The sequence below is a fragment of the Xiphophorus hellerii genome, chromosome 11, assembly GCF_003331165.1.
Source record: "Xiphophorus hellerii strain 12219 chromosome 11, Xiphophorus_hellerii-4.1, whole genome shotgun sequence".
In the NCBI taxonomy this organism is placed as follows: domain Eukaryota; kingdom Metazoa; phylum Chordata; class Actinopteri; order Cyprinodontiformes; family Poeciliidae; genus Xiphophorus; species Xiphophorus hellerii.
In genome coordinates this window covers 25,979,061-26,006,873 of record NC_045682.1, presented here as the reverse complement: position 1 = coordinate 26,006,873, position 27,813 = coordinate 25,979,061, and the positions used below count along the sequence as shown (strand labels likewise).

Sequence of the window (27,813 nt, the reverse complement as noted above, 5' to 3'; positions counted from 1 at the left end):
ACCGCTAAAATAGAGCAAGCCATTAGATTCACACACAATAAACATTGAAGGTCACCAAAAACATATTCACAAATACAAACAAAACTTAAATTAGTCCAATTACATATGACAATTACATATGACAACATATGTAATTGGACTAATCAAACAAAATTATCAGCCAAAGTATTGTTTATAATTTTGATGAAGTTTATCTTTCACGCATCAAGAACACTTTCTGTCAACTAAACAGCTGTAACGGTGTGGGGTCCCTCCACAGTCTGGGAAGGAGAAAACAGAAGAGGGCGCTGTTGGGCGTTTTTTGAACCGAGGAGAGAAACCCCACACGTTGTTCCCGCTCAGTTACACTGAGAATCGCTCATCTGGGCTGTAAATATTTTATCTCTAGGAAAATAAATATCCAAATACATTTCTGGAAAAGGCAAATCTGGTAATATTTAAATTGGGAAATCCATATTTGATTTATTGAAAGAAGCTTATAGCAAATCGAATCAAGCTGCAGACCATATTTATGTAGAAGTAAAGGCACAAAGATGGATGCAGTACTGGCTGTGAAATCCCGAAAACTTTAAATTTGACACATAAACAAGTTTGCTCATTTTATTGCAACGGCACGGCCTTCATGCATTATACATGTAGGAATACAAGTGTGATAAATATCGAAGAAAATGCACAATTGTGTTTTTTTTTTGTTGTTTTTTTTTTTTACAGAACGTGCATGTGTGTTAGTATGACTGTGTGAACTAGAGGAAGAGGAGGGGGGACAGCACAGCAGAGGAGAGAAAAGAAGACACCACCCAACTCTGTCGGGAAGGGGAGGTGGTGCGCGCAGAGGAGGCTGAGGAGGAGAGCAGCACCACGGACAGCTCCCTGTAGCAGCGGCAGCGGCGGCGGCGCGGACTTTCTGCTCTGAAAGAAAAAAAAAAGAACACTTGGATTTTGATTTTTATACAATTTAAGAAGAGCAAAGAACATCTATTTTTATGACTGTAAAGACTGAACACAGAATCAGCAGCGAAGTTTCTCATCACTCCAAGGCGTTTTCTCTCCCCCCTGTTTGGACTACATCCTAAAAATAAGTTGATCTACTTTCTTCGTATGGAAAGCTTTTTTCTTTGTTTGGAAATACTACCAGGAACAAAAAAAATACGCATGCAAGGCAAGTTTTCTTCACTCAATGCATTAAGGTTTCTTTCAGCGTACATATAATGCTGTTTTCCCCAGAGGCAGTCTACTGCCTACAGCCACTAATGTGAGCCTCTAATTCAGTTTTCCACTCTCGCAGCACTGATTCTTTTCTTCCTCCACCAAAGTCACCCACGAGGCGAGCTGCATGCCCAGCAACGGATAAATAAACATACACTAGTGGGTTCTAATGTTACCGAATTAATGTCGATGGAGGGAAAACGTAAAAGGGGATGGTTCTGAGATGAAGTTGGAGACTCTGTCACCAAATACAGGAGGACGCACCTTTTGACAGCCTTTATTTCTATTTTTTCATTATATTGAAAGCTCCTGCAGGGAGACGAGAAGAATGGCGCTGAGTGGAAACTGCAGAACTATTCCCAAAGACCTGCAGGCTTCAGTTCAGAACAGTTTCCCAGATGTTGTTGAGTTAAACGTAGGAGGGCAGGTTTATTACACCCGCCACTCAACTTTGGTGGGGACCCCGAATTCGTTGCTCGGTAAGCTGTTCTCCTCCAAAAAAGACGCATCTAACGATTTGGCGAGAGACCCCAAGGGCCGGTACTTCATCGATAGGGACGGGTTTTTATTCCGATATGTTCTGGACTACCTCCGGGACAAGCAAGTCGTCCTCCCGGACCACTTCCCCGAGAAAGGGAGGCTCCGGAAAGAGGCAGAATACTTCCAGCTGCCCGACCTGGTGAAGCTTTTGACCCCAGAGGACATCAAGCACAGTCCGGACGACTTCTTTCACAGCGACCACGAAGATGGCTCTCAGGGTAGCGACCACCGACAGTGCCCTCCGCCCTCTCTGGTCCCCGCGGACAGGAAGAGCGGTTTCATCACGGTGGGATACCGGGGGTCGTGCACAATGGGCCGGGAGAGCCAGAGCGACGCCAAGTTCAGGAGAGTACCTCGGATACTGATCTGCGGCAGGGTGGCTCTGGCTAAAGAGGTGTTCGGGGAGACTCTAAACGAGAGCCGGGATCCGGACAGGACCCCGGAGCGATACACCTCCCGGTTTTATCTCAAGTTCAAGCATCTGGAGAGAGCGTTTGATATGTTGTCGGAGTGCGGTTTCCAGATGGTGGCCTGCAACTCCTCAGTCACAGCCTCGTTTGTCAACCAGCACACAGAGGACAAGATTTGGTCCAGCTACACTGAATACGTCTTCTACCGTAAGTGTGAAAATCTTTGTTATCGTGTTCTGCAGAGGGCAGTGGCGGTGCACGGTTGGATGGTGTCCTGGGACTTTGTGGGGGTGGTACTCCCAGTTACGTCCAGAACCAGACCGCTCAAGTCTTAACTAAACTGCTTCTTAATCAACCGGTCAGACAGAAACTTGTGAAACTCACGGTTTCACTCAATGGCAAATACACAAATAGTTATTTTATAGTTTCTAGTATACCTTTATAGCATTTTATGAAACTTTTTTTAGGGTTTAAAATGAATAATGGATTCATCATTCAGGAAACATTCACAGTTTGATAGTGAATCAAACTGTTAAATGTATCTGATTAATAATTTCTTTTCCATGTACTGTCTGGGGTCCAACTTCATGTTCACTGTGACTGGGAATTATTCACTCCCAAAATGACAAAGTTCTAACTGGATGCTTCTCCCCTACCATACTTACCATACTGCCTTTATGACACAACTGCTATAACCAAAAGAGTCAGAAAAATAAATGTCAATTTGTTTTCTATAACCAGTTAATTTTTACAGTTTCACTATAGTTTGGTACTGATGCCAAAGAACTCAAAGAGAAACCTCGACTCGACAGGAAGACCATGAAAACCCCATACAGGAAGGTCTTGAGAAGGGTGAACCAAGACCCTCTTGCTGCAAAGCAAGAGTGCAAACTGTACCACTGTTCATCCAGTAGCAGTATTTGCTTACTGTAATAAAACACATTTAATGTTAGCTGTTGGGACTCAATTGGAAGTACGGACTTCATGTAACCCTTGGCCAGCTCGACAAAATGACCACTAGGAGGCGCACCTGATTTGCCTGGAGACTTTATAAAAACATCTAAAAAATCTGATTGGTAGAGAGCAGCTTTTTTGTATCAGAGTGCTAAAACTCATACATTCGGTCTAATTTCCTTTGACACAATGCAAAACATTTTTAATCAGAGCTTGCTGATTTTATGAGAGATTTGGGTAAATAAATGCCTCACGTTTATCTCTCTGGAACCGCAGGGTACGTCTTCTAGGCTGCAGGCATGCACAAAATATTTCCACGCTTGGTTGGAATCTGAAGGGTTTTTTTGAACCGTGTGGAACAAAACCAATTAGAGATCACCTCTCATAATTGGGGTTAAGTCAAGGCGTTGTTATCACTCAGTGGAAGCAACAAACACTTAACTGACAAGCTAATTTGTGTTTTAATCTCACTGTGCTCAAACCTATTACAGCATGTTGCAGCATTTGGCTGGATCTCCTGCAAGAGTTTATATTTCAGAAGATTTAACCAGATTTTAATCATTTCCCCTCAGCACTGAGGAAGCTGTCAGAGCAACGATCTGTCATGGGGTCTGCCATTTCTCATCACGGTGCAATTTGCTTCTCCACCTCCTCTCTCTTTCAACCAGCCAGCACTTTCTTTCAACTTCTTGCACTTCCTTCTGGCTTTGCTATTGCTATCCTTCCAATTCTCCATCTGTGCGGCTCGCTAGCTGCTATTTAGGATTCCTGAGGGGGAGGGTGTAGGAAAGAGCTCATCATGTGTTTTATAGTGGCTGTTGTAAGATTTTATGAAGCCACAAAATGATCCATATTCTTTCAGATAACAGTGCATGAGTTATCTCAAATCTGTGCCTGAATTCTTTGCACAATTACCAAAAACAAAGACAAAGTTTTCTCTTTAACCCAAAGAACTTTTAGCACTGAGCAGGCTTGAGAGGACACAAAAGAAAAAGAGAAAAGAATAAATAAAATAATGCTGCAGTGCTGAAAATGACATAAAAAAAATTGGATGGTGTCATGCAATGGGCAAGTGCGTGATTATTTTATCCTGAAGATAATTAAATGCTGAAAATATTTTCTCTCTTTTTCAAATCACTTAAAAAACACCTTGCACTGAACACGCATCCACGCATCCACAAGTGCAGCTTTTGGCATAGCCTGGCGGTATTACTCACATCTTGACACATTCAATAACATACTTTCATTTTTTATCAGTATTGTACGTAACAACACAACACACAGTTGTACATTAGTAAAGTAGAAGGAAATGAATACGAACATTGACATTTTCTTATCAAATGTCTTAATGCCCTCAATAACCTGCAGTGTTCCTGGATCTTCATGATGCTATTTGTGGACTCATGTTCTCAAATAAAGCTTTGAGGCCTTCATAGGAGCGTCGTATTTAAACAGAGTTCACATTACATGCCATGTGTCATTTTCATTCTATTTCTCAATTATGCACAACTTTGCATTGGTTGGTGGAATAAAATCCTAATAAAATATGTTAAAGTTTATTTTCTTAATGTGACAAATGCAATCTTTCACATCTCAGTCCTCAGTGTGTGGTGAATTTGTCCGGTGTCAAAATTAATAAATATATTTTTCTCATTTATTGTGATGTAGAATTTATTGCAAACAGTATTAATCCTTGATTTTTTTCTGAATTCAAGGAAGAAAAAAAGCTTTTGAAAATGTCTTCATATTTACATAATAGCATTAGGAATTGAAAGTAACACATCTCTTCAGGCATATTGTTATCCCTCATCTTCTTGTAACAGATTTCGGTCGTTTTCTTCTATAAAATTGATCCATGCATTCTGTATCAAGGATAAGTTAGAACAATAGTCTCATACTAAGCGAGTGAAGAATAGCCTTTTTGTTGTGCCGTGTATTTCTACTGTAAGATCTTATATTAGTGATTCTCCTGAGCTTAAAGTCCCTCCTTCCTGTGGGAGAAACCTCACTTGATTATCTTATCACACCCACTAATATGTAAATGTTGGTTACAATCTGGTAATAAATTAGTTCCTGCAATGGTTAAATAATTCAAAGAAAATTCATGAAACTCAGACTTAAGTGAACCGAGGATCTCAGAGTCTCAATTATATTGAGGGAGACAATTTTTCTGTCTGTTTCTGCCTCAGTCCATTTGCTTCCTTTGGGAAAGAGCCAGAGCAAACATTTTTCTGATTTGAGTGTGTACTCAAGGAAGAAAATGTTTCCTTTTTCGAGTCACAGGAGGTCACTCGCAGTTTCAGTTAAACAGTATCAGACAGCTTGCTAAGCTGCCATCATCAATACACAGAGTGAGAATCTGTTGGAAGTGGGAAATATAAATCCTAGAGTTTTTCAAGATCAATATTAAAAGTGCACCGAAGTTATTTTAGCTGTGGTTATCTAATGGCTTACATTAAAAATATCAAAAATATTTTTAAAGTATTTTTTGGGTTGACTTTAGCCTGGTAAAAACCAACAACTTGTTCTAAGCTTTGCTTCATGCAGAGGATCTGGACACTCAGCTAATGAGAAATGATTGCTTCCTGAAATGGTGGACTCTGTTGAAGTTTTCAATTTTACCCAATCACTAATGTTTGGTTGCAACTTATGTAATGCTTAATGAAGCTTACCGGAAATTGCGTGGACTGTAAACGACTCCAGGGGGAGTAGCGACATCTTTGCCAGCAGTAAAATGTCTCCTTGTCCTCTGACTTTAATTGCTCAATACTTGGAAGTGTGGCCAACACACACTGAATGGCTTTGTTTACTTTCTCAACTGCTATTGCTAAGCTTCATTTTAAAAATGGATGAATGCCTGAATGTAGTGAAGTGCTTTGTGGTCTGACAAGAAAGTCAGCCATAATGGTGAAAGTTCATTATGTTAGTTTTGAAAGCTGGGCAGTATAAGGTACACCTGTGCACTAATCATGATGTCAGATCAGCGTCTTGATGTGGCACACCTGTGAGGTGGGATGGATTATCTCAGCAAAGCAGAAGTGCTCACTATCAAACATTTAGACAGATTTGTGGACAACATTTGAAAGAAATGGTAATATTGTTTATCTGGAATGAATTTTAGATCTTTGAGTCCATCTCATGAAACATGGGAGCAAAAACAAAAGTGTTGCGTTTATATTTTTGTTGAGTGTAGTAGTTACCACTGGTTTGTAAATTCTCCTCATGCATCCGTAGGTTCTCTGTGGGCACTCAAGCTTTCTCCCACAGTAAAAGAAGACATGCATTATTCTGGCACGGTAAATTGCCTTTAGGTGCCCTTAGGTGGTAGGTGTATACCAGCCTTCTCTCACAACCCTGAAAGTATCCAGAAAGTATGGACAATGGTTGGATGGATAGTGCTTTGTAAAAACTTTTGACTTACAATATTCTAAAAAAAAAAAACAAGGAAAAAAAAACAAACATACAAACCCAGAGACGAGTATGGTAACCCACAGATGTGAGAAGGAAGCATTTTTCCTTTTTCTAATAAAAACCAGATTGCATTTAGCACTTGTGAAAACTGAAATTAAAGAATGTTTTGCATTCAGGTTTGAATATTCACAGCTTAAAAGTATTATCAAATCCTTCAGATGGCTGACAATAAAAACAAGTGAATAGGCAATTTTCTTGCAATGTCATGCGACAAAACTAAGAAAATGTGGTAGTTTATGAAACATTTCAAAACATGTTGCAAAGTGCCTCATAAAAATACAATTAGCTCATTTTTCATTTTCTTAATCGTAGGTTTAATGTCTACCTATTTTGATTTGATTTTCTTTCAGTTAATTGTAATGTGTATTTATTTATTTATCTATCTAGTAAAGAGAATGCTGACTGTCAAACTTCTAAGTCCCAGTTTTGATATTATCACATGTTGACACAGCTACCAGCTGCTAAGGAAGCACATGAGAATAATTTAGTGGGCTGGATTCAGGATAACTGAGCTCTGCATTAATGGCCTCCATGAAACACAATGACAATGACTCTTGGCTCTCGTAACTCCCAAACGTAGCTCTAACAAGGTAAATCAAGTAGTGGTGAGAGCTGCTAACAGGAGAAGCAAACACAGCTTGTTAATGCAATACCTGGCAGTATATCTGTGGGCTGCTGTTGCATCTTCTTGCTTACTGACAAAAGTAACAGCTTCTGGATTTTGCCAACAGTTGCTCATTAGGAGCAACTCACTTGGAGCTGAGGGTCTTTACTTCAATGCAAACTGTACACACAATAAGATGCACACTCATCAAGAATGCAGGGCACACAACAGCAACCAAGTAGTTATGTGAAAGCATACATGCTCCCTGAGAAGCATGCAGGGAGCTTGTTTAATGCTGTAGTCACCCAGTGAATTAAATGCATCATCTGACAGACTCTTGTTTATTTGACTAGCTCTTCTCTACCCCACCCCATCCTCTGTTTTCGTCCTCTTCCTTCTCTTTTCCCCTTGTCTTCTCCTTTCATGTATTGTCATTTTGCTCCAGTCAATCACAGCTGTCTTTTCTCTCTCCTCTTGGTTCCCACCTTCCCCTCTCTCCACTCTTCATTTCGCTGCGCTGCAGGGACAGCGAGCACAGTGGCGGCACCAGTTGCCTTTACATGCCTGACTGCACCGTCACGCCTCCTGTCTCACTTCTTATTCATATCTCTGTCTGTCTGCCCACCGCCACCAATTTTGCATCAACCGTCAAATTCGGCTGTCTCATTTCAGGTTTGTGTGATATCAGGTTTGATTTTTATATTTTGACCAGGCTTTACTCAACTGTGTGTTTTTAAAATTAAAATACAATTGTTGAGAGGTCTTCCAATTGACTTCTACACAATGAAGCAAATTTCTCAGCTCAGAGTAGAAGAATCTGACTACCCGGTACAGTTCTGCCCTTAACCTTATCGATCAGCTACGGGATAAATTGCGGCATCAGCTCCGATCTAGATCTTCCTAATTTCACCTCAGACATGCTGATGCTGCTGAATACCCTCACCGCTGGACTCTTTTCAGAACAGAGGAATCTAGTTTATATTATAATTGCTGTGTTTTTATTACATCTGTATCAAAAAAATGGTTTCTATGATCCATGTTCATATAGATGTGCTTATATTATTATCTATAAAGCCTCAACATGCCATCTACTGTTATTTTAAACAGTAACTGATTAGTACTGATACCCACTTGACAGCTGAGTAGCTTTAAGCAAATAAGATTAGACAATTAAGTCAGAAGTTTACATACATGTATAATGTTCATTAATTTTTATTTAATTCTGAGCTTTTTTAAACTGTATTGTGAACTTATTCACAATTTTTGTATTGTATTTTTTGTATTGTGAAAAACAATTTTGATTTGACTAATAATTGGTGGAAGGTCACTCAGTATGTTGGACATGAACCATAGCTATCAACAAGCGTCTGGGATAATTCTGACCGGACCAGTCTTCTGATCAGAAATAGAAGAGCTCATTTTAATTAGATGGTTTCCTGGCACTGACTCGGCTTTTAAGCCACGTCCATACATTTTCATTAGGGCTGAGGGCAGAGTCATTCCCGAAGCCTAATGTCAGCCTCCAATATCCATTCTAGTTTTGACTAGACTAGTTTTGATGTGGGTTTCACTGGAATACACAGTTGTGTCCAGGTTTCCCTCATCTTACTCAAAATACCAGATGAAAATAAATTGGTCACAATGATCAAAAGAACACTTCAACACCACTGGAATTACACACACACTTCACTGCAAGAAACCAGTTTAAGTGAGCTTCCCCAATTCTGAAATCATTGGACAAATACTCAGACAGCACAGTGTTGATGACTATAAAAAATGTTTGATTACTTTCCAGCTTAGCAAGAGACAATCATCCGAATGTTATTGTTTAACCAGCATGAATAATTCTGATCCCATGTGAAATAGACAGATAACCCACAATTCATTCATGTGTTTGAAATGTGTTTAGATTGTTTGTTGTAATGTCAGTTCACTGCTAAAAGCAAATGGTTTGAATACAACAATAAAAGCTCCAAATGTATATTTATATTCCTATAATGGATGGAACAGCTCTTAGAGAGAAGCAAGACCTCTGTGTTTGAAATAGCTTTGATTGACGACAATGTGATCTAAAGATAAACAATACATTCTTTAGCACTAAACACAAACTCATTTGTCTTTTGCTGACTAAATAGTGGAGATGCTAGTTCATCAAAGCAATAACACTTTTTGTTTTGATGCTGAAATTATTGTTGAATGAATAGGGCAAGCTGCCCAAGTAAAAACTGTTAAGACATGGACGCTGATCTCAGTCAATATGGTTACCGGCAGTTTATAACGTAGTTCTGCCCTTATAATAATTATGCAACACAAAGACAAAACTGTTTTGGTCATTTCTACAGCATGGATATTAAAAACAAACTTTTCTTCTCTAAACATTTTTATAAAAACTTTTTAAATTATATCAGATCAGATCTTAAACTTGATTTCCTGAGGCACCCTGGACTAATTACTTAAAAACTATGCAGCTTATCATTTCTTGCTAATGGTGATTAATTTGAAATATAAGAGATATTTTTGAATTACTCTCTAAAAGCATCCACAACACTTTGATGAGATTACTTACTTAACATGACAGATCTGTAAGGAAGATAAATGCAGAGTACGCTCTCTTTACGCTGTGAAAATGGGGTGTTTTTTCTAACTTTGTCTGCAAAAAACTATCAAGTGAAATCTGTGTCCTTGAATTTAGTGTTCAGTCTACTGCTGCTCAAAGCTAATCAAAGCTATAGTAAAAATAAATGTCTGGAGTTTTATTTGTAAAAAATGTTTAAAACTGTGTATCATCTGCCTTCCATTTCACAATTATGTTTATAAAATCTCAATAAAAGACCTTAAAGTTTGTGGTTGGAGCGTAATAAGATTCGGACAGATTCAAAAGTTACAAACACCTTTATATGACTCTGTATCTTTTATCCTGGTTGTTTGTGTTCAGTAACTGACATTTAATTTCCAGGTTCACCGAAAGAACTCTAAAATTGCCCACTTGAAAGATTCAATTTTTTCATGCCAAAAGCCTCTGCCTCTTAGGTCAGTTTCAACTTGTTATTCAATACCCAGATTCACTCCACTGACTGCAGATATCAGCCTCTTTCTTTCTTTCTATGTTTTTTTTTTTTTTTTTTTTTCTTATTCAAATTCTTGATCATGTCTGGGGGCGTAAAAGGCTAAATGTATTTACCAATTTGTTGCATGTCTGCAGTGAATGATAATTAATCATCTCTGTTGACAGCACTTTATTGAATCCACTTGAGGGTCTAACAGCGAAGCTCTCAACAGAATCATTTAAAGACAAACATGAAATAGTGGATATGGCATCATGGAAACATTCTTAAAATTTGGTATGTAAATGGAAAAATCTATTTTTCTGGCTTAGGATGTATTTTTCCCAGCTTTAGCTTTAACACAACAAAATGCCATCAGGTGAAATGAGTGTCATCACAAAGGGGGCTTTCATGTATGCCACTGTGCGCCACTCTGCACCATTAGCTTGTTACACACAGATGAGTAACTCCTCGTGGGGCAAATGCGTTTTGGCAGGTGGAAGCGGTTATGGGCTAGTGCTTACTTTAATGCATGACCCAACCTGCACTACTTGAAGCATTCGCACACCCGTTGAGCCATCAGCAAAACACACCTGGACTCCACCAGCTGCAGACATGCATTTATACTCGCACACAGCCGGCAAACCTCACTCATCAGCAACTTAAGCTGCATGGTGTTCATCCTTGCGAGATTCTCCCAGACCTGTCAGTGATGACATTAGGTGCAAGAGCTCCATTCTGCAAGCATGTGGAAAGCGATTAGTAGAGGCCAAGACAAGCCTTCACAGCGCAGTGGAGAGTCTTGATCGGAACAGCTGCTGAAACAGCCTCAGCAAGAGAGAGGATCAGCCTACACCTCAAATCTGCAATGGTTGGACTGGGAAAGAATAAAGACGGGAGGAAAACACGGTTTGATCTTTAGCAAAGATAGCCGTTATTATGTGGTTTGACTGCCCTGGAGCTTTGTCTAATACACTGAGCTGGCTCAAGATCATGCCAGGCCCAAAGCAGAATTTAATTTGGGGGCCCACTTCCAGTTAAGCTCATCCCCCTCCTGGCACCAACACCCCAAAGTCAGCAATTAAATTGACCATGTTTCACAGTCTTTCTTGGCTTCAAGATAAGCAATATTATGTCCTTCATGAAATTAATAGCCATAAATAAAATGTGAAAATGTGCTTATTTCTCTAACTTGCTCATTTGCTCTGGCAGTCATATTTCGTGTGCAGCTTTTCAATCCAAACTCAGCAGTTTGGAAGGAGGCGCAAAGTTTATTTGCATTTGCTTATAAAGAGATTGCATACAAGTTGGATGAGATGCGAGTCAAGCAGCAGAAATGAGTAACGTAGCAGAATTAAATTACATAGCTCATCTAGATTTTCAATTGAACAGAATTTTTATTTTATTTTGTCTTTAAAATATTTAGAAATCTTCAGAATAGGTTGTTATAATCTGAATCTGTTGTAGTCTGTGTGAGAAGTGGCTCTGCTGACATTAAGGACCCTAAGCAGTGATTTAGTTTGGTTTATGACTTGGGCTGGCTCTGCCAACACCATCATTGTTACACCTGTCTGATGACTTATTTTGTCTAGTGTAGTAAGACTGCATGTGTGAAGCAGATGGTAGCACCCTGGTTGTTAATGTCAGACTGTTAAATTTTACTTTATATCCCTTAAAAAACAGCTTGAGATTCTTTCAAGTTTCCCATTAGGCTCTTATTATTTTGTTGGCTTGAGGCATCCCAAATAGGCTTACAAATGTAAGGGTTGAAAAACAGCCTTTCATACTCCACACAGTCAAATCTGATATTATATTCTTATCATTAGTTTACAGAAACATAAAATGTCAGCATTTTATTATAATAACTGTGCTGCAGCAATAATGGGTAAGAGAAGAAGGTGAAAAGACAAATGATCTGTAAAAAATAGCAGAGGAAGCAAAGAAATATTGAGGATTAGAAGAAAAGTGAATTCAATATTTACTTTCCAAATCGAGTTTACTTGAACCTTAATGTTATAAAGAGTACCCAAGAGTTTAGAATGACGAATGTCACCTGATTGGAACAATGTTTTATACTTATTTCTTTGTGAGACACCACAGAGAGACATGGGACCCAGGTTGCAATAAAGAGACAACAGCTGAGACAAAAGAACAGAAAAAGTGGGTCAGACATGGAGAAATTACAGACTTTCTTGTTTGTCTCGCCTCCCCTTGACCTTCTCCTATGCAGGCTTACCGTAGCTACGTAACGTAGACTCCTATAATCCCATCCCCTGGAGACTCTGCAGGACTACAGAGCTCTGACAGAAAGAGACCGAGCCAGGAAGAAATGAAAAGGAAAACAAAGTGAGCAAAACACAAAAAAACAAGTTTCCCACAGTCCTGTAGGACAGCCTCCCCTCTCTGCCATCTATCAGTCCATTTTCTCCTCCTCTGTGACTCTTGACTTTCTGTTCTCTCCCAGTTGGTGCTCACAGCTGATACAATGCTGATGCTCTTCCCCTGTTGTGTTGGAATAAGTGTTCCACAGTGCGATGAGGTGTGGAGCGTTGCTATAATGACAGAAGCTGCGGCTGGAGAGACTCTTCACAGGCCCAGCTCAGCGGCTGGCTGCTGCAATGCATCAATGCTTTAATGGCCCTGTACTTTCGCATGTCCTGATTGGCTGGAAATGCAATAGACACAATTTGAATGGCTCACAGAAGTTCCGCTGGATTTGAAGTTGCCTTGCTTAATTACAGCAGCATCTGTTTTCTTTGTGGGATTGCAGTTCTCCTGCCATTTGCATCTGCGTCCACAGTGAGCAGATATAGATAACAAACAAGGTTCAATAAATTCTCTTTAATTTGTTATTATGTAACATGGCTCTGTGAGAGTGGGTTTAAGTTTAAAATGTGTCACTGAGAAGGTCACTTGAAAAATGTTATTGTTTAAAACTGGGAAATATGAGACAAATTGAAAGTTTTCTTACATGAATAGAAATGCTCTTCTTAGATCCTCGTTGGTGTTGATCAACTGTAGACCAAAATAATAGAAAAAACATCTATGTGAAATGGAAATCAGTAAAACTTGTCTGGTTCTAGTCTCTGGCTGATTGACCGTTGCATCTCTAGCAACAGTATTACTTTAAGGCTTTCTGGGCTTCCAGCTTGTGAATGGTGAAAGATATTATTGCATATTTGAGCTCTTTTCTTTTTCTTCTAAACTGTCTCTGTAAACCTAATTCATAGCAACCATGGCTCCTTATAATTACATGGCTCTCCTCATGCATATCTAACTCCCAAGCCTAAATCCCCAGTGTGCCTTAGACAGTGGAGTTTCACTGTCCTGCACGGAAAATTTCACCCAGGCTTTTTCCCCAAGCATGCTGAGTTCACTGGCTTAGACAAGCAAAGAGATACAGGATAAGAAGAAGAGGAGAATGAGCATGGGACTTCTGACTCAGTGGGTAACTGACCTGGCCAATTTAAAAACGCTCCAGATTTAGGAAAAATAAAGCAGGAATGAAGACGGAGGGGTGAATGATTATCAGAATGAGATGAGGTAAAAAATGGACGCAGAAGCAGACAAGAAGGAGGGGTATATAGAACTTTTCGTAGATGAATATGGTGGTATTAGATATGTTTTATGTTTAATTAGGTTACACATGATTATGTGGAAGTAAAAAAATGAGAATAAATTATATGGCCTGGAAGGAACATATCATATCAGTGAATAATTTTAAGCACTTTCTGAATGAAATGTAAAGGGATAGGAGGAGATGGTTGGGCATTACTAGGAGGAAGCATAGAAAAACAAATCCACAGTGACCAGGTTACAGTTCATGCAACATGCACATTTTCAAACAAAACAGTTAAGGTGCATTTGTCTCTTTTACAGAAACAAAACCTGTTATACTTCAAGTTTATTCTATTCTGTCATGAAACCGACTTTGCTAAAAGTGTGTGTCCTGGCAAAGACATTTAAGGAACTTTTTCTTATAAATTATCTATTGACTAAACATGATTATGTTCTCACTACAACTTAGGAAGAGTCTCACCAAGAATGGTGTAAAAAAGTCCATGCAAGAAGGCATTTATTCTACCTTTTTTACCCAGGCTTTATTCAAGCCTGGGTAAAACATAAATAAATAAAAATATAGAAAAATACTGCAGTTTGAGGTTTTTTTAAACCAAATCTGTTGTTTCACAAAAGCCTTTTCAAACTAAAAATGTTTTAAAGTTCAATCAAAAAAAAGAAGAAAAGTTTATTAAGGGTTTTAGTTTCCATGATGAATCGCCACTTAATGAATAAAATGTGATGTCAAATGAACATTTGAAGCTCAAAATAACTGTGGCAGTCGGTGGCAAGCTGATTTTTTAGTTACTGACCTTTTTTAAATTGAGTGTAATAATACATAGTAAAGGGGAGTAACAAAGATCATAACTGGACCCACGAGTTTTTTTAAATTAACACCCAAACCTGCTGATCTGATCACCTGCTGGATGGAAAATCTGGGGCAGCTCAGCCTTTTTTTTATTATTTCTGATACACTCTGCCCCTGGCATATTAATATATAGAACTATTCCCTGTACAGTGGTACCATTTTATTGGCCGGATATACTGAATCTTGAGATGTTTCTACCATGATTCTGCTTATCTTTGCTCTTTGATGTTGGGGAAATGCCAGCAGTAAGTCAAAATTTCTCTGCATCAAACTTTACCTGCAAAATTAATAACATTTAATTATGCAATTTTAATGTGGACTACAGTGATTTTGTTAACATTACATGTAAAGATTTGTCTGAAGGAGCCATCATCAACTTCTTGTTTTACCCTTTTCATTCAGGTCTCATGCTGTTTCACAATCTGCTGACAAACTTCTCTCCCCTCGAGCAAATTATTTCAGGGCATCGTGTTAAACAGCTTGGGGTGAGCAAAAGCTGTTTTCTGCTGCTAAGCTGGTTTTATTTTTTGAATAAATTAAGTTTTTGATCTTGTCCCCTTAACATTGGGATCAAAGACTAATTTCACATGATGGGGTGTTTATATCAGTGTGAAAGCTTTTAGCAAACATTTTCCTCACCATGACTTTGTGGGTGCTGTGGTGAAACTATCTCATCAATGACCTCTTATTTAAAGTCACTTTTCAGGTTGAGCCAATTGAATTTGAAAATCAATGCTAATGGCAGATTTTGGATTTTTTTTTTTTGCAAAACCCTTTGAAACCATATCCTTTTCCTTCCACGTGAGTGTCTGCTCTGCATTCTAATGTGACAAAGGTTCAACAGGTTTTCCTGATGCTTGCAAAGCCCTGCAGGTCCAACTTATCTTCTCATATACTTGCATTTTTTCCCCATAATTTCCAAAGATAAGTGTCTGATTAAACAGATACTAATTCCTCAGAGACAGGTCCTTAAAACATCAGAGCAAAACTTCACAGTTTGATTGTTTTCGGATCATTTCTTGCTTCTTTGTGCCTCATTAGAGTCACACGTTGTCACTTTCCCAGCAGAGGTCCACAGCTTGATGGAGCATATGGTCATACTGCTTTAATTCCATTCCACAGTGTCTTGTAGCTTCCTAGGGCAGAATGTCAGTGGCATTTCATTTGGAAGCGGCAGTGAAGTCTTAATGTCCATTAAGAAAGCCAGTGGCACTAATGCAGAAACTCCAGGGAAATTAACTCAGACAGAAATTACAATAGTAGCTTGTGATACATGCCCACTGCGTCCTTTTTGGTTCTGAAAGCAGAATATTGAGTCTGATGAAGGAAATAACATTTGTTTCAAATCTATTTCTATCATTACTGTGAGAAAACATGCAATATGTTCATACAAAAAGAGGAAAATGCTAACCTAATAAACAGTGGCAGTTTCCAACATGTGTTCTATAACTCTTTGTCCAGGGTGGCATTGTGTCACTGCTAAAAAAAGCTAAAATGTAATTTGAAGAAACTTTCTATTGCTTGTTAGCATGTCTAAGCTAAAAAAAGGGGCATGAAAGGTGGGGATATAGGTACTCTCTGGTGTTGCAAGTAGCAGAACTGATTGTAATTGGCTCAAAACATGAGTGACAAAAAACAGAAGGTGAACGTCTCCGCCACCCGGACTGAAACCCAACACACAGGATGCAATAGTGATGGTTGTAATGATGGTAAATTTGAAACATTTTTCAACTTTATTCTGTAACATTACAGGCTCACATGTGCAGGTGTGGGTGTATGAGCTCAAAAATTTCCCATGCACAAATTTTGGAGGTTGCTTGACTTAAGGAAGGCAAGGAATTGACACCTTAATGCACATGAGAAATTAATTAAGAGAGAGCGACGGCACCTCCAGTGTGTCTATTGGTTACATCCAAACTGGAAGTGAAAGTTGGTATCTGAGTCAAGTTTCTACATCAATTATTAATTGTTTAATTGTTAAATTGTTTAATTGTTTTTTAAAAGCCTCTGGACTGAATTTGAAAATGAATGTATAATTAGAACCGTATCACTGGAAAGTAACTATTCATAGCACCATTTTAGATTTATTTATATCTCTATTTTTCTTTTTGCTAAAAACAAAAGGAGAAATATTTTGGTGCTGTTTAGGGTTCAGGATAACTTAGACCGAGAGAAGCAGGAAAACCACATTATAAACATATGCTGAATGATTCTGCATTTATCACAGATTGTTCAAAAACACTGGTTGGTTTATGAAATGTACAAAAAAATTAGCAGTTTTCACAAAAAAAGTTAAACTGTCAATTATTACCACTTAAAAGTTTACTGCCTGTAAATTGCATAAATTAAGGATTAATATTAAGAGCTCTGCAGTATTAAAACAGCAATTCACTTATAAGGTGACAATACTTTAAAGTTATGAGACAGGAGAAGTCATAACTCTAAATTTTAATTCTGTGTCTCATTAGTAATCCCTCCGAGTCATCTTAGTCTACTCAGCTGCTTGCAAGAACATTCTATTATTGCTTCTTCAACCCTAAGTAACTGTGAAGCACACTGTTCATTAAAAATACTCTCATATATGATGGGCTTATGTTCACACCATGCATGCATAACCAAATGTACACATAGAGGTTGCCTTACACAAACAGCTCACAGATGAAAAATGGTTCTCATTAGAGGGATGATTATAATCCACACTGCTCACTTGAACACACTTCACTGTTCGGTTGTGTCCCCTCTGTTGATTTATGCGAAGCAAGGTTGATTTTGATTAATGCCCCAGGATTCATTACAAAAGACACAAAATGTTACCCACACAATGACCCATATTGAGCTGGGCCAGAAGCGCCCCTGATGGCCTACAATGTCGGCTTCAGTATGTTTCCTTGGCTTTCATCTCAAGCGGCTTTAAAGACAAAGCTGGATTTACAAATCAAAGCTCTCACCTGAACCAGTGAGTTCAGTTCTCTGGTCTCTAGAAAGCTTTGAATGCACCTGGCTGAAGTATACATGTTCCGTAGTCTAAGGCCCAACTTAGGAGTGCAGAGTGGAGTTTTAGTGGAATTTGATTATTAAATAAGTCGAGAGCAACCACACTCTATATAATTGCAAAAATTTCACAAAAATCCAAAGATAAATGAGACAGAAGACTTTCAAATAGATTTGAACACTTTTCATGCAGTTTGTAGTTTGACATATTAACTCACTTTAGACATGACATTAAACAAAATGTTGTGACAAAGATTATCTACACCCTAAGTGCAGTAACCTATAGATTAGTCAGTCAACCAATCAACTAATCACAGCCAAAGTTAAACAAAATGCTTTCATGTGAAGAAAGAGCCAATCTTTGTAAAATATACAGCCATACATGACAGGGTCAATCATTTTCAGGTACACAGAATTGATTGACCCCAAGTGGCAAAATCATTTGTAGCTGCATTTGTCAGAAAATAAAGCCACTTTTTCCAGTCCTGTAAGCCATTTTAAACATTTAACTTGGAAAACATCAAGTGGATGAGATGAAATCATTTTGGTAGAATCATTGCAATGTTGCCATGAATAGCGCTACATTACACTACTGGTTCGATCAAAGAAAGCTATTATTTAACTGTTTTTATTGGTTTCTTTTAATAAATGGGCCACTCCAAAGATAACTCATAAAAAACTCACTCACTTTAGTTGTGGCTTTGCTTGGTTAACGTTTGGTGGATTTTTAGAGTTTAAGATTTTCTTTATTTTAACAATACCAAAACAATCAAACAAAAGATTTCAGTATCACACCAAGCCTGTGCCGCTGTTTATTATTCACGCTGAAATAAATTATTGAGTGATGCTCACAGAGGACTGCATCATCTGTGGCAGCCCAAAAGATGCCATGGCTGTTGGCGAAAATAATGGGTTGCAAAGTTTGACCCAATGCATCCATACCACTTCTGCGATGATCCCCAAAGCATCCACAATATTATTTGCAGAGTGTGGATAATGATTCGCCAGCTGTGACCATGTGTGATTATGGTCTCCTGTTTGTAAATTTGTTTTGCAGGACAACAGCGAGTTTATCAGGGTGTAAACATCTGATAACACAAATGCACAAATGCACACAGGTACACACTCGCACACATTATACAGATAAGATCAGACTGCAGTCCAGCTTAGAGACACATTGTTTACTGCAAGATTAACCTGGCTGAAGCTTTAGAGGGATTAGTAAACAGCACGTGTCCTCCTAAATCAACACACCAGCACAGACCAACAGTCGATTCTGTAAACTCCAGCCATACCATAGATTGAAAGTCTAGATCTGATCTCTGGAGCGTGGTAATGCTCATTTGGCCGTGAACATACTCGGGTCTGCTGGGGTGGGAAACAGGCAAATGGAGCAAAGCATTTACGCACATCCATCGGATCAGAAACTTGTTTAGCGAATTAAAATCATTACTGGCTGACATTTAGATACAGTGATCCCCTGTAATCACTAAAAATCTCTCATCACTGGTAAAATGGTGGGATTAGAGCCGTAATGTAACTGTGACAGAGAATAATGACTCCTCCTCAATGAAGAGCAAATCTCATTCAACCTGGTTCACTCTTTGTGCTTTTTGTGTGCTCCTGTGAGCGCTGGATCGGTGGCCTTTTCAGATTTAATTCTGATGTTTTCATGCAACACCCAAGAAAAAACAGCCCTCTCAGAAATCGCTCTTCCCCCAGTTCCTCCTCGTAACTTCACCCAGCCTCGCCTCTCAGTCACGCTTGGTTACACTAATGGCCCAGCTTTGTTTTTATTTCTTCAGCAGACAATTTTACAATTGGAGAGATGTGCCAGATTGCACAAACAAACAATGTGAAAAAAATTGGTTTAAAATAGACAAAGCAAAAGCAAGTGGGGGTTAGTCAACCAAAGACTCAATAAATATTCAAGATGTTTCTCAGATGCAGATTCCTTCATAAATAAAATCAATTTAGAATACAAATCCTTTGGTCCTCTAGATGACTAAAGGTTATTTAATTTTTATTTTGTGTTTGTACTACTATTGTGTTGTTATTATTATTGTTAGCTACCTTAAAGAATCTTAATAATGAAGAGTCCAATATTAAGTAAGTTTAACATTATCTTACATATTTATGTAGCAGAAGAGGTCAAAGAACATTAGATCAGAAATAAAGGAGTAATGGTAAGAGTGAACAAGATAAACAATTTGCTTCCCTAAAATGTAATGCGTGAATATTCCTGTACAAAATTATTATTATTTTTTGCAGTCAGATATTCTGATATTACTTTAAATTAAGCTTTTATTTGTACCTTTGCTGCTTTTTAAAAACATTTCCATTTGATACCTGACCATATTCAGAGAATGGTTTCTGAGTCTGAACACTGAATGAACCATGTGCAGTTTGCTTTTACCATCCTTAAAGCCGACAAACAGCTCTACAAAAATATCACCATATACCCAGATTGAGTCATAGCACACTGATAGTTTTTTTGGGCTGAAATGTATAAGTGGGCGTTGAATAAAAAAATTGCCAAAAGCAATTTTTTGTTTCCATTTGTTTGTTTTTTTTTTCTTTCAGGGTCACGCCTTTCTGTTCTGTATCTGCTGCTTTAAGCATTTGATTCTCAGCCAGATGAGCCGATCAGATAGTTTCCTCTGGAGCGTTTGAAGCACAAAAGCATTATAATAAGAGCCCAAGCCTTTGTTTTCCATGAAAAATACCTGGCTGGTGGTTTACTGAGTCAGACATTACATTTCAAGGAGCAAAGCTTATAACATGCTAGATTTTTTATTGCCGTTTCTCTTACTGGGTTTACAGTGCTGAGATTTTCTGGTAATATAGTTAGATCTCTTAACAATCCTTTTCTACCTTCCCGTTTCCTGTCACTGTGTCCTTGACTGTCAGCTGAAATTAGTTTGTGTCTTTACTGCTCACTCTTTTATCTCTTCCTGACTTTCCTTCTCTCTCAATTTTTGCCTCACTTGACCATTCTTTGTCCTGCAAGAGTCTGGTTTAGCTGTTATTTGGCAATAGTTTTTTGTGAGGGCGTTTGATTTCGAAGCTTTGTATTCATCTAAGTTTCTCTTTTCTTTTCTTTCCAAATGCCCCAGGACTAAATCAGTCACAGTCAAAGTATTTTCATTCTTTTCTTTTGTTTTCCAGTCACCTTCTCGCTCACTGTCGAGGTACACTCTGGCACAAAGGAGGCATTTTTTGGCCATCTGCCACTTCGAAATTAAAGCTATTGGATCTAATCAACAAAATGTGGTCATCTAAGAACATTCTGGACAAAACATGTCAAATAATACAAACTAATAATAATGTTAAAGTCTAAAAATACTTAATTACAGCATAAATAGCTAAAACCTATAAGTTTTAGTTGGTTGTCAGCATTTTAAACTTATAATTAGAGATAAAAAGTAATTTCAGATCTTATAATGCTAAGTAAGTCTCCTTATAATAAGGTAAAAAATAAAAAAAGAGAAAAGATCCAAATTAATATTGCTCCCTTAATGGTAATTTCTTTAGAGCCTGTCTGACCTTCAGTTACTGCCTGCTGCTTCTCGCACAGCACCTCCAACAACTTCCTGATCACTACCAAGTTTCAAATAGTTTAGATTTTCTTGCAGGATTGAACAAGATAATCCAAGAAATTAATTAAATAAAAAAACTGATTTATCTATGTAGTCCAGCTAAAACAAACCTCTATTCTTGATGCCCTTTTGTCAAACTCAAATCCTCTAGCGATTTTCTGGCAGATTCTGTGGTGTTTCCAGGCCAGATGAAACATTTAATCCTTTCATCATGTTTGGAGTCCGCCTCGGGGTCTTCTATTAGGTTTACGTGCTCAGAATACCTTGATAGCTATGGCATTCTTGTAATGCAAAAGACCAGTAAATCTTCTTTGGGCTTCTTATCTTGGTCAGAAATCAATCTGTCTTAGAAAGGCAAAACTAGACACCCAGTAAAATATACAGGCTTGTCATTGCAATCATACCGGGTACTCTTCATGACTGAGTCCCTTTACAAAATCATGCAACACAGAAGGATGAATTACATCAATGACTTTAAGTTGTATGAGCAGGTTAATGTCAATGTTTTACAGGTAGATTGAAGAGCTTGAAGTTCACAATGTTCAAACCTGCCATAATGTACAAACTATCAAATTACAATGCAACACTCTCACAAGATGTAATTTAGAATTAACTTTATATAGTCTTCATCAAAACCACGATGTTAGTGCTAACAAGAAAGTTTGATGAATTTACAGACCAATGTCTATTAAGGTGATATTTTCACTTGAGTTTTTGTTGTGAATCTAATGTAAAAAATAAACTGAAATTTACAGTAGATGGGTTTTTGACTCCAGGGTGAAGCTTGGATATGGTGTCCAATTTTCTTGCACTGGCATGTAGTGTAGTAACTGACTATGTGCTTTTTGACGATGGGGTTGAATTTGTTTCATAGGAATGATGAAAAGTTTGTCTGAAAGAACACACTTTCAGACAAAGTCAGTACAAAGTTTCAAATAGTTTAGAAACTTATTTTAAATGTTTAAAATAACATTTCTCGTCTTATGTTTATTATTGGCTGAATTGACCTTTTAACTTACTATTGTGTATTGATAATAATAAGTTTCTGATTTCAGAAATATGTGAACAAAACACACATATAAAAAGGTGCAGTATAACTTTGCTTTGTCCTCCTCTGGATATGCTTGTATTGGCATAACAAGGGCAAAGACATGATTTATACAAGAAGATCTAACTCTCTACATTTCATTTTTATTCTTCTTTCCTTTAGTTTAAAATGTCAGTTGTTTTCAAGTATTTATATTTCTATGCATCCTTGTATGTAAATCGATAAAAGAATAAATATGTGACGGACTGAAATACTGTAAAAGCTGAAAACAGAAAACAGTCTTGATAAAAATGATTGTAAACCAAAGATACATTTTGTGTATAAGAAGCAATGTAGACACAACTTATCAATTCTCTCCTTTTCAATTTGCATTTCCAGTTCACTCTATCCATCTTCCTAATCTGATAAGCTTCCCACTAGTTGCCTAAAAAAAAAGATTTCTGCAGCATGATTCAACCAAACCCATGTTTCACAGCATAGACAGCATGTTCACAGTGATGTGCAACGTTATCTTTCCACAACACGAATTTGCACTCCCTTTAGGTAACAAAGGTTCAGTTTTGCTCCTATCTGACAAGAACAGCTTATTTCCTGGTTTAAGATTCCCCACAACTTTATTCTAAATCTGTCTGGTGTATCTGGTGTGTTTCTTGACTTTCATAATGCTATTTGTTCACTAATATTCTCCAACAAACTTATGAGGCTTTCACACATAGATGGTCTCTATATGATAATCAGGTGTCATTTATGGGAGCTCAAATTTATTTAGAATCAGTAGAATAACTTGGGATGAATGCAAATGCATGCCAAACGTTTCTTACTTATATTTGTAAATACATTAAAACCATATATCTATCTGTGCATCTATTTCACAGTTATGCAAAACGTTCTGTTAGTCTATCCATTAAAATTCTTCTATAATACATCCCGGCTTGTTTTATTTTTATTTTTGCGAGTCATTATGAAATGCATTTTTTGTTCATTTGGATTTTGAGCATCTGAATTGCTCCTCTTGCGTGACTGTCTCATTTGCGCTTTTCCAAATGCTATTTAAATGCTTTTAATGTATCTCTTCATTTTATGTCACATTAAGTGAAAGCAGACTGCTTCGGTCATGTTTTGCTCTTTCTACATTTGTTCCTTATGTAGTATTCTGAGCGCATCTGTTGATCATTGCAATCATGTGGGAGTTCATTTGTATTTGATGAAAATGTCATAAGTATCAATTAAAGGATGACTAATTCTAAATTTTAAAGTAATAAATTTGAATACACTTCCCTACTACACATGCACTCTAAGGAAAGTCAGGAATCCACTGGTGTAGTAAAAAAAGTGAGGGATGTCATATCAGTGGGTGGGATGCTAATATGAATGGATGCTTCTCATATATTTCATGCAGCTACCAGTCAGCTGAAGTGATGACTTTGTGCATTCACATTGAACGGAGGACTTCTTGTGATCAACTTTGTTAGGGTGTGATGAATGTGAGCCACAACGACTTCATTTTGGGGAGTCTAGGTGCGCCTAGACGTGATGAGTTGGTTTCTGAATTTAGTTGAGAGCAGCTCTCTGACTGATGGAGTGGCTGCAGGTTCTCATGTAGGTAGAGGATTGGTTTCAGCTCTCTGTATTCCAGACAGTTTCATAATGTTGGTGAACATTCCTTCTCAGATGTCTTGGAGTTTTTATGACCTTGATGATCCAAATATTAAAATCATAAAAAACTATCATGTCGGAATTGAATTATGCTGCTGTACCCGTCTGTAAATATGATAATTCATACTGAACAAAATTTTAGGAAGGGAAAGGTTTTTTTTTTTTTTCTTTTAGGTTTATGACTTGGGTTAGTTAAAAAACCATTACTTGGACACTGCTTGTACGAATGTGTGACACCTGACTTTTCTCACATTTTGCTTCTTCAGACAGGAAAGTCCAAACATCCTCCACAATAAGAGTGCAGTGCAGCACACAGTTGGTGCTGGTATAGCAGAACTGTCTGACTGAAAGATTAGGCTGAGGAGAGGCGACCTTTGTTTCCAAACCAGACTGTGGCACAGGAAGCGAGGTGGAGGGAGGGTGGAACCAAAATTTTGCAATCATTTCTCTTTTTAATTTGTTAATTTAAAAAGTACAGCACATGATTCCTTCATCAATACTTCATATTTGTCAGGAAGTAGTTCACTTTATTTTTACACAATAACCTGTTTATTCACATATGCTGTGACACATGCATTTAATCAGAACTTTTCCCACATTTTAGTTACAGTCATCTAATGTTTTATGTATGTTAGTATCATTCAGTTACCAAATTACATTGACCCCCAAGCTGTTGAAACTACGTGATAGGATAGATGATGTGACTGACATGTTTACCTAAAGTTGCTCAGAATGGCATTTGTTTAGATAATATAAATTCATGTGTTTGCTCCATGGTATCTTATCCTGTTTCTGCTGAGATAATGTTTTTTTCTGGATTGCTTCTCATATGGCCTCTTGGGAGTAAACAATCTTCTGCTGTTTGCATCTAAACAACTCCATTAGGACAATTACTATTTAGTTTCAGTATTTCTCAAAGGCACCTCAACTGTGGCAGGAAGAATTACACATCCACTCCTACCCCTTCATTTGCTTTTATAGCTGACAGCAAAGTAAGGCTATAATCTTTGTCTGACTAGGACGTTTCTCAGGTGCATCCCATGCATTTTCTGCACCATAAATTGTAAGGTCATGTCTGATAGAATAGGGGGTCTGATCCGTTATTATCAAGTGATATTTCTACTCAGTGGGCTGACTTTCAGCACTGCTTCACTTGCTCCTGGATCATCAGATAAAGCAGCGGTCTGACAGGGAAGATATTGGTTGGCAGAGCCTTCAGAGGCTCCCCTCAGTTCGTGATGGCAGCAGTAATGGTGTGCATGTTCTTAAAAATCCATCAAACAGCGCAACGCCACACTTAAAGATTGCTAAAACACAAATAGAATGAAATTCACATGAAACAGACACAAAATGCACAGTTTTTGACACACAGCACAACCTTTAAATCAATGTAGTACACCACTGGGAAGGTTCTTCATACTCTACACTTTGTATTTTTATCCAATACTGGTCACCTATGTCTCCAGTATGAGACATATAAGCTGCTGTGTTTCATGGAATAGTTTCAGGATGTTTATCTGACAACAGATGTAATTGGATTTGTTCAGGTAAACCTAAAAGGGGAACTAAGGATTATTTCCCTGTAAGCATAAAAAATGTGGATAGTCATCATTTAGAGAGTTCAGACTGTAATGTTTAAGAGTTAAACATTGATAAAGTTGATGTTTGAATCTTTTTGATAAGGCAAATTCAAAGAGCAAGTTTGTTCCTGATTGACTTTAACTTCAGTAAATATAAAGCAGTTAAATTATTAATTAATTAGATTTTTATTTTTAAATGCATTCACAACTTAATGATTTTGAAATTTAATTTTGAAATATGTAGATAGTAAATTGACACATTGGATAAAATTATATGTAGTTATTATTATCATTATTATGAAAAACTGTCTGGTTTGTAGCAGTGAAGGGAAACATGGACAATTTTTGGTAAATGGTAAGAAGGCTGGCATAACCTTTCTGAACTTTTTCTCCAATCTTTTTTGAAAGCATCAGGTTTATATAAGAAAGGGAAGCTCTTTAATGTTTAAACCGACTGCTTTATCTAACACACCATCCACTGCTCATGAAGGCATCTTTGAAATCTAAAGTTTATTTTGTGACACTTAGATGATGCACCACATGATTCAAAATCTGGCGGGCCATCATGGAAAGACAAGATGAAAGAGAAATCGTTTAATCTTACTGAAACAAGTCTTCAATTTATGGCTGTGCAAGAAAAATACAAAGAAAACGGTTTGGTGCTGAACCTTTCAGAGAGACGCTGCTTTGAGGTCTGCCTGAAAATGATTTTTCACAGTAATTTCCAGGGTTGAGGTCTTTGAGGTTTTGATTGTTTGGGCTGAAACGTACTTGGCGCCTTTTTGTATATTACAATTCTGGTGCTGGCGGCTTCAGGACATGTCTGATTCCAAATTTAATTCACTATTGAATTCCATTTCTATGTGTCTCAGTGTGCTCTGGGGACTTCTAGCTTCATAGCATGCAGTGAAAAATAAAATATTCACTGAGGTGCCATCCTTATTTCATAAATGTTCATCTTGGATCTCAGGAAATAAGGTCCAAGGTGGCTTAGACAGTTAGTTATCACACTGCAAAAGAAGGAGTTATGAGATTAGTTTTTCTAAATACCATGTATTTATCTCTGATGATAAACAGTGGCAGTTTCAGCATCTGCTTAGTGTTTTGTCTTTGCATCATGACAGCTTAATGCAATACTTCCATCTTTGCTGAGGGTGTGTTTTATTCACATTATCAGAAATACTGCCTTGTTTAAAATAAAACAGCATAAAACCAACTGCTCTACTTTAAACCCTCAAGTTTACAAATTGTCCAATAAAAACTGTGAAACTGTATTAAAATGTTTTAGACATACACTGAAAATAAACTGCAGGTGTTTACACCTTAAACCTTTGGTCATTTTGTCTCATTTCAGCCACAAACTTAATGCATTTAAACTTAATTTTATGTACCATCCCACTTTACTCTGTTGGACCTCATTTAAAAAATGGTCCAGTTCATAAACAATATTACTAAATCATAAAATTCATGCACAAATGAAACTTTAACTTGCTGGTTGGTCTGGTGAACACAGTACAGATGCTTGCCTGTGGTCCACCACTTCCCCAGCTGTTCTGTAAATCTTTTTTGTCGGTACATTTCACAGAAGAGACTTTTGAAGCTGACAAACACCAATAAAAACGGCTTCTTGACAGATGAGATAAGAATAGGCAACATCTGCTACAGACATCAAAGTGTTGCAAAATCAAAGTGGGTGCAGGTTCGTAGCTGTCCAATTCCTAGGCTTAGACTGATGTTAATGTGTTAAAAAAAATCTACTGCAGGAGTTTAACAGCTGGGTTTCCAGCTGGGAGTTTATAAATCATGTGTCGGTAGAGGTGCTGTTTTTTTAGACGATGACTTTAAACCATTTAAACAACAGCAGAGATAATGAGTAGTTCTCTCACAAACTGCACTTATTGTTGGCTAAATAATAATAATTTTTTTAAAGAAACAGAAAATATCAGTGTTAAGATTGACATAATGGTTGGTATTTTTCAGTTCCGCAAAACGTTTCAGCAAACAGTCTAAATGCACCGTTTATGTCATTCCAGGATGCTCATCATTTATTAGTTCAGGAAAGACTGCACTGTTTCCATTAATAAATTACAGTGTTTTGACCTGCAGTTTTGTTTGATCAAATCTCTGCAGGGAAGGTTGCTCTGTAAGGGAAGTTAGAAGAAAAGGAAGATATTGAACAAGGAGAGGATATTGAATTGAAGCATCCAATAGAAGAAGTGCAACTTTATCCAAGAAGGCTAAAGCAGTAAGTCTAAATAGATACATTTTATGACTGACTATGTAT

At 37.6% G+C, this 27,813-nt stretch overlaps 1 protein-coding gene across 2 annotated transcripts in view; it reads left to right on the top strand.

Annotated features, from left to right (window-relative positions):
• The first annotated feature begins 421 nt into the window (after positions 1 to 421).
• kctd16b (potassium channel tetramerization domain containing 16b) overlaps positions 422 to 27,813 on the top strand; it is an 84,395-nt gene continuing 57,003 nt past the window's right edge. Inside the window, exons 1-2 of one of the 2 annotated variants that reach the window (XR_004341020.1) lie at positions 422 to 2,363; positions 27,660 to 27,774. Coding sequence is in view for 1 of the 2 variants with exons in the window: in XM_032577036.1 (XP_032432927.1) it covers positions 1,535 to 2,363 (829 nt within the window). In the remaining variant the exon portion in view is untranslated. The remainder of the gene's footprint in view (positions 2,364 to 27,659; positions 27,775 to 27,813) is intronic. The other variant, XM_032577036.1, reaches the window with a different exon arrangement.